The sequence below is a fragment of the Rhinatrema bivittatum genome, chromosome 7 (genome assembly GCF_901001135.1).
Source record: "Rhinatrema bivittatum chromosome 7, aRhiBiv1.1, whole genome shotgun sequence".
NCBI lineage: Eukaryota > Metazoa > Chordata > Amphibia > Gymnophiona > Rhinatrematidae > Rhinatrema > Rhinatrema bivittatum.
In genome coordinates, this window is record NC_042621.1 from 219,703,389 (window position 1) to 219,716,870 (window position 13,482).

At 45.4% G+C, this 13,482-nt stretch overlaps 1 protein-coding gene across 6 annotated transcripts in view; it reads left to right on the top strand.

Moving 5' to 3' along the window:
- The window catches only part of PCGF5 (polycomb group ring finger 5), a 295,109-nt gene that overhangs the window by 69,881 nt on the left and 211,746 nt on the right, over window positions 1–13,482 (top strand). For 5 of the 6 annotated variants that reach the window (XM_029609855.1, XM_029609854.1, XM_029609859.1 and 2 more), the window contains one exon: window positions 3,153–3,473. In XM_029609855.1, coding sequence (XP_029465715.1) covers window positions 3,362–3,473 — 112 coding nt within the window. In that variant the 5' untranslated portion in view covers window positions 3,153–3,361. Of the gene's footprint in view, window positions 1–2,707; window positions 2,731–3,152; window positions 3,474–13,482 lie in introns of those variants that run through there. The other variant, XM_029609858.1, reaches the window with a different exon arrangement.

Here is a 13,482-nt window from a genome sequence, read left to right on the forward strand (position 1 = left end):
AAGCCCCAAATCCGGAGTATCCCATTCCTTGAATAGCAAGTCCATTGCCGAAAAATGGAAAGGAAAAGCCAAAGGCGGCCCCCTAAGGCCTAACACCACCGGGTCCGTAGCCCCCAATCTAGACTCTTCTTGGGGCAACTGTATCCCCAATTCCTTTAAGATAGCCTGAATGAGGGAACCCAGCTCATCTCTCCTAAACAGACTGAAGACCTTCGGCTCGTCGCCATCCGTCCCATGAGACCCCCCTGCTGGAGATTGGTCTCTCCCTCAACCCCCCTTGGGGGCAGGGAAGATATATCCAGGTCATCCTGGTCATCCGTGGCCGAAGAGGTATCAGGATCTGGCTGAGGAGCCTGGACGCTGGATGGACTCTGACCCCCCTGTAGGCCCGGCTCTGGAGCAGCCCTGGCTCACTTGCGGGGTCCGGTCAGAGGGTCCTGACTGTGAGGCCTTTCTCTGCCCACCTTCCGGGCCTTAAACATTAGCAAGACAAAGTCCGAAGAAAACAGAGTCAGAAAAGAAATCATCTCTATACCCCTCAGGGACCTCCGCAGCATTAGCTAAATCAGGCCTCGCAGGTCTGTCCCCCTCAGGGAACCTACACTGCGGGGACAAGTGCGGTGGGGAGCCTCCCCCGCTATTTCGTGCGCCGCGGAGGCTGCCGGAGTGAGCGGAGCCAAAATGGCGCCCACCGCCTCCGATGCTGACCCCAGCGCACTCAAAATGGCACCCGTTCCCGTGCTCTGTGGGAACGGCTTGGGACCCGACTGCAGCTCCCCAATAGCACCAGTTATAGTTTGGACCCTTACTAAGACCCTTCCTGGGGTCGTGGAGGCTCCCTCTCCCCTGGAGAGACAAGTGGTACATAAACTATCACACGCCGCAGGTCCTACACGTGGCACGACTGCAAGCCGACAACAAAATCTCTCTCCACGGCGAAACGGAGCGCAACCACCCCTCAACGCGATCGGAGGGAAGGGAGAGTCGAGCCCAGCAAACAGAACAAAAAATATTTATTTTTTTACCTGGTTAATTGCCTCCAGGTCCTGAATCCACTGGGGGGAGTGAGCCGGCAAAGACTGGGACCTACAGGCACCCACAGCAGTCTCTTACACTCCTGAGGAGAAGCAGCAGGAGATTTAAATTTCTATTTATTTATTTTTTAAATACCTCACATTCCTGTCTCTAATTAGACCCTAGCAAAGACTGTAGGTTTGGCACCTCCTCCACCTGCTGGAGACAGAAGAATACTACCAGACTGTAGGTGGCAGCAGCCTATATGAGGCAGAGTTTGTTTGGTAAACTTGTCTCCATCTGCGGGGGGCCAAACCCAGAAGTCTGGACTGATCCGGGTACACACAGGGAAAACCATTTACCTATTTATGCTTTTTAATCCTCCATCGCGTTCTTTTTGGCACTTCCTCCCACAATTCCATTAAAGAAGCTAGCGCTGGGTGACCCATATCCTGCCTAGGCCCCACACTGACTCCCAGCCTCCCTACCGTGTCAGACTTGCTAGAAGATGGTCGATGACTGAGGAACTGCTGTCCGTGTCTGAACTGGATGTTTTGACCCTCTTTCTGCGTTCTTTTTTTCTTCCTCAACTTAGTTCCTACAAATTTTAACTCACCCGAATCCCCACTACGACCCTGTATTTCCTGCCCTGCTGCTTCCTGGGTTCTTGATGTCCAATTTCCTCTCTCTTGTCCCACCTCTGGGCACACAAAGGCTCTATTCCTCCAAGCTTCACTCTGCGAAGTGCCTGGAAACTCTCCTGAATCTTCATCTGCAGAGAAACCAGCAGAACCCATGCACCAAAACTCTTGAATTCCCTAACCATTCTTCTCCCCCAGGAGTGGTCCTAGTGCTCCTCCCTGTGTTCTGAGGAGCTCTGACCCCAATGTCCCCCAGCTAGGCCTCAAACTCATCTCTTGCTCTAACCACCCCTTCATTGCACCCACTCCCACCCCGTCCCCTCACACTCCTCCTAACCCTAGGAGCAAATTTTGGCCGCTCTTGTATGATCTCACCCTCTCCCTAAAGGTGCCTTGCAGCACTGCACCTCTAACTCTTCTGAAACTTAAACCTCCCCTGGTTGGTGCCCCCCCATCATCAGGCACCAGCTTGTCTTTACCCATTGGAGGGGGGTTTGCTGACGCTTTTCTTAACTGGTACACCGTGACCAGTAAACTGTAGCTCTTCTTGTACCCGGAAGCTCACTTGCCTTTCTCTATCAGCCAAACCAGGTCCCTGCACTCCCAGACGTACAGCAGGAACTTTATTAGCACTCCCACCCTGGGCAGAGGTAGCCCTAAGGTTGCTGCCTGACCCAAACCCAGGCAATTCTAGCCCCCTTTGAACTACAGGCCCAACATGAGCAGGAACAGCTTTGGGGGGGGGGGGGGGTTGTACATATACCCAGCGAGATCCAAATCCTCACTGCTGGCAGGCTGAAAGAGGGGAGGGGCTGCCTCCGGCCAGCTCGCACCAGACGCTGGGGAAGGGGGGGATGGCAGGAGGGGAAGGAACAAACGAACTTGCCTGCTGGATGTCCCTCACGTAATCAGAGCTCCTCCCCGCCACCGCCTTCCTCCCCCCTGCTTTCTGCTGGCCGGCACCCACAGACACTCTCTCTTTGTTTTTCTTATACATTGCAACAACACGACTCCAACGGGGGGGGGGGGGGTAGGCTGGACTAACCGCCCCCTGGGTGGCCTTCAAGACACTCAGGTAACTGGAAATCCGATTAAATAGCTCAGAACTCCGGATTAGGATGTCTATCACTTTTTTTTTTTTTTTTAAACAACTGCCTCACAAAAAAAAAACGGCGCGAACCTAAAGCCAGAATCACCCCGCAGCTCTCTCCTCTCGCTCCTGCTATAGTCTGGCAGGCAGGCACATCCAGCTAACCGTTCCCTGCCAGCCCTAACCAATAGCACCGCTGCGATTCAAATCGCTGGCGTCTCGCTATTGGCTCAGACTTCAACCCCCAGGCCCTCCCTCTCCCTCCTATTTCCCTCCCCCCTCCCCCTTGCGCCCTTTGCCGCCGCGCACCTTTCTCTCTCTTACGTTACGCGGCGTGGGACAAGCCCGCGCCGCTCCGAAATTATGGCTGTGGGAGACTTGCACTTTTTTTTTCATATGTTCTATAGGTATGAGAAGACCGGACCAATAAAGGAGAAAGTGGGGGCGTGGATTTGGAGTTATGTCTGTTGAACAGTGCCTGTTTTTGGACTTAGTTGAGCTGCATGGAGAAATGTTGCTGGGTTGGGCAGGGCAGCAGTTCCTGTGACCTTGTCCCTTCTCCACAACTGGAAGCTGCCTCCTGCATAGTGCTGTGCCAGCATCTGCTGTCCCTCCAATGGCCACCCAGAGGAAGCATTTTGTGAAAGAGTTCAATCCGTATATCAACTGTTACATCTGCAAAGGATACCTGATCAAACCTACTACGGTGACTGAGTGCCTGCACACATGTAAGTGGAACACTTGTCAAACGAGCTTTCCTTTATAAAAATTTACTGTAAAAGTTCTGCATCATTGTCATCTATCTACTAAATAATAGTTGTAAAATGAATTAATAGCTGTGTTGTACTTTTTAAGGTGTGAGACTGATTAATGCAGACTTGGACAAGTCCAAGAATCAAGTGAGGTTTTTGGTCCAGAATTACATGAGGTAAACTCTTGTGTATATGCAAGAAAAACTAAATTAAAAGCATCTACCAGTTTCAGGTTGTAAGTGGTACTAAACTGAAAACCAGTTGATGACACACTTTCTCTTGCATTTTGTAATTTAAATAATTTGTTTTCTTCTATGTATGTGCTTGAAATATGAAGGAAGGGGATGGCATATTAGCTAGGGGAGTTACATGAATTACCACCTGTAGGGGTTGATTTAATAAAGCATACTGACTTTAGCATGGATTTTAACCCATGTTTTAGCCTGTATTTTCCCATACATTAATCCTGGTATTAATAGTTTTTTTACATAGAAAAAAAATATGCTAAAAGTTGATTAAAACACATGCTAAGATTAGTAAATATAAATGCTTTCTGTGCTTCCTGAAGCAGAACTCCTACTATTTTTACATTACTAAGGGGGCCAATGTAATATGGTGCGCTTGGCAGAGTGCACATTTGAGTGCAGTTGAGCATACTTTTTTTTGTATGCAAATTGCTAGTGCAACAAGGAGTTTTGTGGACAAACAATGTGTGCATAACAATCAGGCCGATACAGTACAGTGTGTTCCACCGGTAAGGGGTAATAGTGCGTCGAAAACGTGTGCCCCCCCCCCAAAACTAATAGCGCCCGCAACATGCAAATGCATGTTGATGGGCCTATTAGTTATTCCCTCGCCATACAGAAAGTAACATGTGCAGCCAAGCCGCACATTTTACTTTCAGAAATTAACGCCTGCCGGCACCGGGAAAGTGTACACAAAAGCAGAAAAAACTGCTTTTCTGTACACCCTCCAAATTCATATCATAGCGATATTAAATCGGAGGCCCCCAAAATTTAAAAAAAATTAAAAAAAAAAAATCGGCCCACGGGTCGTAAGACGGACGCTCAATTTATCCAGTGTCCGTTTTCCGGACCCATGGCTGTCAGCGGGTTTGAGAACCGAGGCTGGTAAAATTGAGCGTCGGCTGTCAAACCCGCTGATAGCCGCCGCTTCTGTCAAAAAGGAGGCGCTAGGGATGCGTTAGTGTCCCTAGCACCTCCTTTTACCGCGGGCCCTCATTTAAATACTTGATCGCGCGCCCAGAAGAGTGGCCTGGGTGCGTGTTGGGGAGCGGGCGCTCGCCTCGGAGCGCCGGCTCTCCCGCAGGTTTTACTGTATTGGCCTGTATGTGTGTACACACAATCCTTTCGTGCAAATCCCATGCAGGTAATGGAATGACCAAAAGCTTTTGCTAGAATCAAAGCCTTGCCAAAGACATTAAATCTACTTAAGTACAACATTTCTGTATTGTGGGCAGCCTTAAAACCAGATTGGAATGCATCTAAAACAGGACTTCTCAAATCTGTCCTGGGATCCCACAATCAGTCTGGTTTTCACAGAATCCAGAATGAATATGCATGAGATGAATTTGCATACATATCGTATGCAAATTTAGCGCATGCATATTCATTCTGGATATCCTGAAAACCAGATTACCTGTGAGGTCCCCAAGACAGGTTTGGGAAGCCCTTGTCTAAAAGGAATTGCTGTTCCATAAATGTGCAGCTGTTTCAAGACCACAGTCTCCAAAACCTTAGCCAAAAAGGAACATGATACCTTTTCTTTGCGACCTCAAGTTAGGAATGTGGTAAATGCTTTTTACAAATCTCAGATATTCTGACAATAAAGACCATTTTTGTGTGAGTTTGAATTTATAGCAGGTTTGCATGCTATTATAATAGCTTCGTTGGACTATTGCAATGAATTATATGTGGGTCTTCCTCAATCTGTCCTTCACGCATTGCAACTTGTACAGAATACCTTGGCACAAATTGTCAGGGACAGCGATTTGTGACTATACTTCTCCCATTCTGTATAATTTGCATTGGTTGCCACTCCGTTGGAAAGTTACATTTTTAAGATTTTGCTTTTAGTTTTTAAGGCCATTCAGGGCCTTGTGCCAATCTCTGTCCATTCTGATGTGAAGATATACTAGCCTATTTGCTGTTTTAAGACTTTTGAGAGGCAGATCTTAGATGTTCCATCAATCAGGCAGATCAGGCTTTCTGACTTTCAGGAACATCTCTTTTGCATAGAGGGGTCTAATTTATGGAGTACTTTATCGGGTGAGGTTAAAGCTGAAAAGTCACTTATTAGGTTTAGGAAGCTGGTGAAGGCTTACCTGTTCAATAGGACTTTTAAAGTATCTGGTCATCTGGAGCCACTTATATTGTATGTTTTAGAATTAGTCTGTATTGTTTTAATAGTTATTGTCTCTCTGACTTGGATTTTAGCTTTTGTTGTTATGATGTTTGTTATAGCTTTTTATGTATGTTTATCGTGATCTACCTAAAAAAGTTAATAGTGTAGATGAGAAATAGTGAAATAAGCTTCTAGTCCCCAATGCAGAGAGGTGTGCTGACTTACCTTGGGGCTGATGCAATATGGTGCGCTTAGGCTAGTGCACAGCTTAACCAGTGATTGGACGCACATTTTGCCCGCTCTAGGCTAACACCTGATGCAATAAGGGGATTAGTGCATCCAAAATGTGTGTAGCTAATGGTGCTCACCACATGTAAATACCATGTACCCCAATGCAAAAAATTGCCATGCGCCCGACGTGCACATTTTAACACGGCAAATTTAACGCCAGCCCCGGAGTTAAGTCTTGCCAGCGGCAGGGGCTCACTAAACAGCAAAAAATCCTGCTTTCTGTGATTCCTCAGCACATAGTTAAACTCTGGAATTCATTGCCAGGGGATGTGGTTTCAGCAGTTAGTGTTACTGAGTTTACAAACTGTTTGGATAAGTTCCTAGAGGATAAATCCAAAAACTGCTACGACGGTAGTTAATAAGCAATAGTAGCTTGTGATCTATCTAATGTTTGGGCACTTGTGATTTGGATTGGCCACTGTTGGAAACAGAATACTGGGCTTGATGGACCCTTGGTCTGACACAGTATGGCATTTCTTATGTTCCTACTTTTAGTATCATCTGGATATTAAGTAGCAGTAACAAGGGAAAAAAAGTCTTGATGGCAGCCAGCTCAGGAAAATGGATGCTCAATTTGCCAGTGTCTGTTTTTCTAACCCCTGGATGTGTGTGGGTTAGGTAAATGGATGCTCGTAAATTGAGTGTCCATTTTCCTAACACATGGATGTGTGCACAGCCATGTCTCCTGGGCACCCAATGCCAGGTATGTGCTAAAGATGCACAATTGATCCCTAGCGTGTCCTTCTTTTTACTGCATCAGGCACCCAAGAGACCTGGCTGTACGCATTTAAAAAAAAAAGGGGGGGGGGGGTGGCGCTCAGTTGGATGCATGTTTTAACGCAAGGTTTATTGCATGGGCCCCTTTGTGTTTTCTTAGCGCCGGAAGCTCAGCTCCTAGTCTGAGGTGGAGTGAAACTTTCATGGCTAATGTTACTCTATGGGTGGCAGCTGGAGTTTGGGTGCAGGGACTTATAGTAGGATTTTATGCACAGAAAAATGGTTTATGTGCACAAGTCATATATTATGTGCAGAAAACATGATTTATGCACTTAAACCATGTTTTCTATGCACAAAATGTGGCTTCTTTGCGTAGTAACAGAGTAATGACGACAGAAAAGAACCAAGTGGTCTATCCAGTCTGCCCAGCAAGCTTCTTAAAGTAGTAACTGCCACTCTGTGCAGTTATGCGCAAGCCTTATGATAACCCATAAGAACTACAGCTAGCAACACTTTTTACTGGGTGATGAGCTTTCTTGAAAATTCAGGCAGTACTGCTGGATGTGCTTTGCTTATGGACTTTGGCCATAGAATTTTTTTTTCTCCCCCCTTATTTCTGTGTATTAGTACCCCAAACCATAGAAGGTGGGGCCTTCTTGGTTGTTGTCTGAATCCAATTTCTCTTTTCTTCCTGATGTCGAAGCTAGGAGCAATGTTGCAGTTGTATTAAAAACATAAAGATTTGGTTAAGGGTAGTAACCACCGCACCAGCAAGTTACCCCCTGCACACTTTTTTTTCATTTCCCTCCTCTAGCCTTTAGAGATCCACAGTGTTTATCCCATGTCCCTTTGAATTCTTTGTTTTCGTCTTCACCACCTCCTCTGGAAAGGCATTCGTGCTAATTACGCATATTTTCCAGTTTTGTTTTTTTTTTTTAAACTACTGATGTGTTAGTATACTATTGGCTTACTGCATCAAGAGTTTAAAACATTTAATGTGTGAGTTAAACTGTACTCTTGAGTTTTAGCACACAGGTTTTAATGCTTAGCTTATTACATCAGTGTATAAATGAGTGAAAAGAAATTACTTAAGGGTTCGAAATCAAAAGCTCTATATTTGCAAAAAACAAGAGGCACACTCTTACAGCCTGGAGAGCACTCAGATTAATCAGGATCATCGTAATGAATTGCAAAAATCAAACCAGAGTATCCAAATTAGTGCATCAAGTACCTGAAAAAAGTAAATGAAGAGAAATATTTCAAATTCACGATTTGTAATGACAGGCTGACCAGGAGCCATCCCGCGACTAGCCTACTCATTCCAGGACACTGCATTGTCCGCTGAGAGGCCACCATCTTTCTGCTTACATGTTGTCCTTAGGTACACATGTACACCATGGCACATAATAAAGGGACCACGGCAGGAAACACATGGTTGGCACCCAGTGATGACCTCAAGTAGCTGGGAATTTAAACCCCAGCCATGCTACGATCTGATGCACTGCAGTCAGATGCAGGAGGACCTTTTGCTGAGCCATGTTGCTCTGTGTTCCTGCCTCATCTCGTTCTTGCTCCAGTCTAGGCTCATTCTTGCCTCGTCTCGTGCCTTATTCCAGCCTGCCTTGTTCCTGTCTATCTCTTGTATGTCTGTCTTGTACATCTTCGGTCTGTCTCCAGGTTCTGATCTCGACTTGAATTCTGACTATGCTTCTTGATCTCCTCTTGCCCTGACATTGGCCTGCTACCTGACTTTGCTTGACTGCTCACTATCAGGCCGATACAATACAGTGCGCTCCGCACATTTTACTTTCAGAAATTAGCGCCTATCCAAAGGTAGGAGCTAATTTCTCCGAGCACCGGGAAAGTAAAAACTGCTTTTCTGTGCACCCTCTGACTTAATATCATGGCAATATTAAGTCGGAGGTCCCGAAAGTTTAAAAAAAAGTTTAAAAAAAAAAATTTGAAATAGGCCCGTGGGTCAAAAACCGGATGCTCAATTTTGCCGGCGTCCGGTTTCTGAACCCGTGGCTGTCAGCGGGTTTGAGAACGATGCCTGCAAAATTGAGCGTCAGCTGTCAAACCCACTGACATCCGCCGCTCCTGTCAAAAAAAAAAGAGGCGCTAGGGACACTAGCGTGTCCCTAGCACCTCTTTTTACCGCCGGCCCTAATTTTAATAAATTAAAATATTGTATCGCGTGCACAGGAGAGTGGCCTGTGCGCGCGCCGGGAGAGCGGGCACTCGCCCGCTCTCCCGCGATTTTACTGTATCGGCCCGTATGGGACTCTTGCCTAAACCCTGCTGTCCTCTGGATCCCAAGAGCTTAATCTGCAGGGGGACAGGGCTGGTACAAGTGAAGCCCAGACCTCGTTCCTCTTAAAGTGTGTCACCTGCTGTCAGTGTGGATCTAGCTGGTTCACCTGTTAGGCTGCGTCAATCACGCCACAGCCAAGGGCTCACACACTGTGACACTATTGTTCTGATATGTGTATTCAGAATTAGTAATGAACTATTATCAAGTGAATGGGGTAGTTCAAGACAGTCTGCTCTTAGTGGAGATTTGTATTTAATTAGTATGTTAAGCAATCTTACAGGATTACATTTAAAGAAGATCTAATGATATGATTTTTTTTTAACATTCTAAATATATCTTGAAAGCTGCTGTGTTGTTTCACTTACCAGCAGCAGCAGAAAGTAGGTGCTGACTAGCTAGGTTGGTGCTCTCTGTGGACTCCAAGACTTGTGAAATAGTTACCAAAAAATACAAACCATTTGCATTAACAGTTAAATAGCTCTAATAATAATAATTGGTATAAAAATTACTTCCATAGACATTGTGTTATCTATTTAAATAAAAATAAATAGGCATCTGTTACCCTGAATAATAATTACGTTTTGTCTGTGGAATTCCATGCTCTTTGCTAGATACCTGAGTAGTCTGGCACTGAGGATTTTGTGTTGGAGGCTGTGGCTGGATGAAAAAGTTGCTGCTACAGGACCATGTTAGAGGAGTGGCTGGAGGCATGCACAGGAGGGTCATGAAAAAAGTCAAAGTTAAAAAAAAATATATCCTGCACACTGTTAGAGGACTAAGCTTGCTCTGTCAATTTAAATAGTTTACTTTGTATGTATCTGTCCCCCCCCTTCTTCATCTCTGCACCAATTAAATGGGTCACTTTTGAGCTTTTGGGATCCATCACAACCCTGTACCACTCTGGGTTCATTCCGAACAGGGTGGTAGAACTCTCTCCTATGCCCTTAGGTTTGTGGTGTGGTAACAGTTCTGATCAATCATTCACTCAGTGATTAGTGTTTCAAGAAAGTATACCTTCGTCTGATGATATTTCAATTGGCTGTTCTACTGAAATATCCTAGCTCTGGTTTATTAGAGTTGATTTGACCTTGGATTCCAGTTCTCTTTAAGCTTTTTAATATTGGATCCTTTATAATTCTCTTTATTTGGCAGTTCATCTGCGTTAGTGCTGACAAAATCCATCCATAATTTTTGCACAAACGAGTGGCAATCTGGGTATTGTGGAAAGGGAAGCTTCAGACCCTTTATTAAGGAAGTCTGCAATGCATGTGGCTCTAGCAGCATTGGGGAAAGAGATGAATTTGATAAGATTTTTTAAAATTTTATTTGATCTCTTGTTTGGAAATTCTTCTGCGCCGATTTCTCTCTGCACTAATGTGGCTTCGGGAGTCGTATGTGCCAATGTGGACCCCATTTGTGCCAATGAAGCAGAGCTCTGGGTTTTTCGTGCCAAAGTGTAAGAAAAATAAGGGTATTCTGTAGCCTGTGGGGGGACAGCCTGCTTTCATCCCACATTGTCTCGCCCTGTCTCTCTGGGGAGGGACAGTGCTACTGAAGATTACCATTTACCTTCTATGTGATAGAAGCAATCCAGGAAAGGTCACTAGTTCATTAGAATTAGACATTTATCAAACATTTCAGGCGAACCAGCTAGAATAAAACAAAGCAACTTAGGAATTTTAGAGAAGACACTCATACTACAATCCTTAAGACAGCATATACATAACATAGAAATGACTGCAGAAAAAGACCAATCAGCCCATCCAGTCTGCCCAGCAAGCTCCCACACTTATTTTCCCTTACTTATCTGTTTCACTGACCACCAAGTTCAGGGTTCTTGTTGGTAAGTGTTTGATTCGATTTTCCTGCCACCCCCTGCCATTGATGCAGAGTAATGTTGGATTTGAAACAAAGGTGAGCATAAGGCTTAATGGATAAGGGTAGTAATCGCCGCAACAAGCAAATTACCCCAATGCTTGTTTACCCAGACTGCACAGATCAATGCCTTGTTGGATGTGGTCTGAATGTAAATCCTCTCTTCCACATTTCTCCCTGCCTTTGAAGCAGAGAGCAACGCTGTATATGCATTCAAAGTGAAGTATCAGGCTTAATTGGTTTAGGGTAATAACCGCTGCAATAAGCAAGCTACCCCCATGCTTATTCGTTTACCCAGACTGTGTAGTTCAGTCCTTGTTGGTTGTTGTCTGAATGCAAATCCTCTTTTCCACGTTTCCTTTTGCCGATGAAGCAGAGAGCAATGTTGGAGTTGCATTAACCATGTGAAAGCTTATTGAGTAAGGGTAGTAATCACCAAGTAGTAGCCACCATTCCAGTAAGCCACCACCATGGCTCTTCTCTTCATTCCCATCCTCTAGCCATTATGGATCCACAGTGTTTATCCCATGCCCCTTTGAAATCTTTGTTTTAGACTTCACCACTTCCTCTGGAAGGGCATTCCAAGCATCCACCACACTCTCCGTGAAGAAATACTTCCTGACATTGGTTCTGAGTCTTCCTCCCTGGAGTTTCAAATCTTGACCCCCTAGTTCTACTGATTTTTTTTTTTTTTTCCCCAACGGAAAAGATTTGTTGACCATGGATCATTAAAACCTTTCAAGTATCTGAAAGTGTATCATATCACCCCTGCTCCTCCTCTCCTCCAGGGTATACATATTTAGGTTCTTCAATCTCTCCTCATAAGTCATTTTATGAAGACCATCCACCTTTTTTGGTCGCCCTTCTCTGGACCACCTCCATCCTGTCTCTGTCCTTTTGGAGATACGGTCTCCAGAACTGAACATGGTACTCCAGGTGAGGCCTCACCAAGGCCCTGTACAAGGGGATCATCACTTCCTTTCTCTTACTAGATATTCCTCTCTCTATGTAGCCCAGCATTCTTCTGGCTTTAGCTATCACCTTGTCACATAGTGTCTATCTGAAGTCGGCGAAACAATCACCCCAAGGTCTCTCTCCTGCTCCGTGCACATCAGCCCTTCACCCCCCATCAAATACAGTTCTTTCGGATTTCCACACCCCATATGCATGACTCTGCACTTCTTTTCATTGAATCTCAGCTGCCATATCTTTGACCACGCTTCCAGCTTCCTTAAATCCCGTCTTTCTCTCCACTCCTTCTGGCTTGTCCACTCTGTTGCAGATCTTAATATCATCCGCAAAAAGACAAGCCTTACGTTCTATACTGTCTGCAATGTCGTTCACAAAGATATTGACCAGGACCGGTCCCAACACCGATCCTTGCGGCACTCCGCTTAACACCGCTGTCCCTTCAGAGTAAGTTCCATTTACCATCACACATTGTCTTCTGTCCATCAACCAGTTTGCAATCAAGGCCACCAGCTTGGCACTCACTCCTAAGCTTCTCATTTAATTCACAAGCCTCCTGTGTGGGACCGTATCAAAAGCTTTGCTGAAATCCAAGTGGATGACATCGAGCGCTCTTCCTCGATCCAATTACCTAGTCACCCAATCAAAAAAGTCAATCAGATTTGTCTGACAGGACTTTCCCCTGGTGAATCCATGCTGCCTCTGGTCCAGCAATTCTTCTGACTGTAGATAGTTCACCATTCTTTCTTTCAGCAGCGACTCCATTACTTTTCCCACCACAGAGGTCAGGCTAACCGGCCTGTAGTTTCCAGCCTCCTCTCTGCTCTCTCTTGTCAAGCGGGACCACCACCGCTCTTCTTCAATCACTCGGCACCACTCCCGTTTCTAGGGATCTGTTGGACAGGTCACGCAGCGGACCCGCCAGCACATCTCTGAGCTCCCTCAGTATCCTGGGATGAACCTCATCAGGCCCCATGGCTATGTGCCCTTTCAGTTTTCTTAGCTCTTCCCATACATTCTGTTCTGTAAATGGAGTTTCATCTACTCTACTCCCCTCCAGTTTCTTGTTAAGTAGCGACAGTCCTTCTCCAGGGTCGTCTTTAACACCGAACTGAAGTATTCTTTTAATTTCTGCCATTTCTTCGTCTCTCTCCACACATTGATCCTCTTCACCTTTCAATTTCACTATACCACTTTGACTTTTCTCCTTTCTCTGATGTATCTGAAAAATGTTTTGTCACCTCACTTTACCTCTTTGGCAATCCTTTCTTCCGCTTGACTTTTTGCTTTCTTGAATACTTCCTTCGTCTCCCTCAGTTCTACCAGATATTCTTCCTTGTCATCCTCCCTTTGGGATCCTTTATATTTCTTAAACACTGTTCTTTTAGCTTTTATTTTATCAGCCACCTCCTTTGAGAACCAGATAGGTTTCATTTTTCTCTTGCTTTTCTTTAC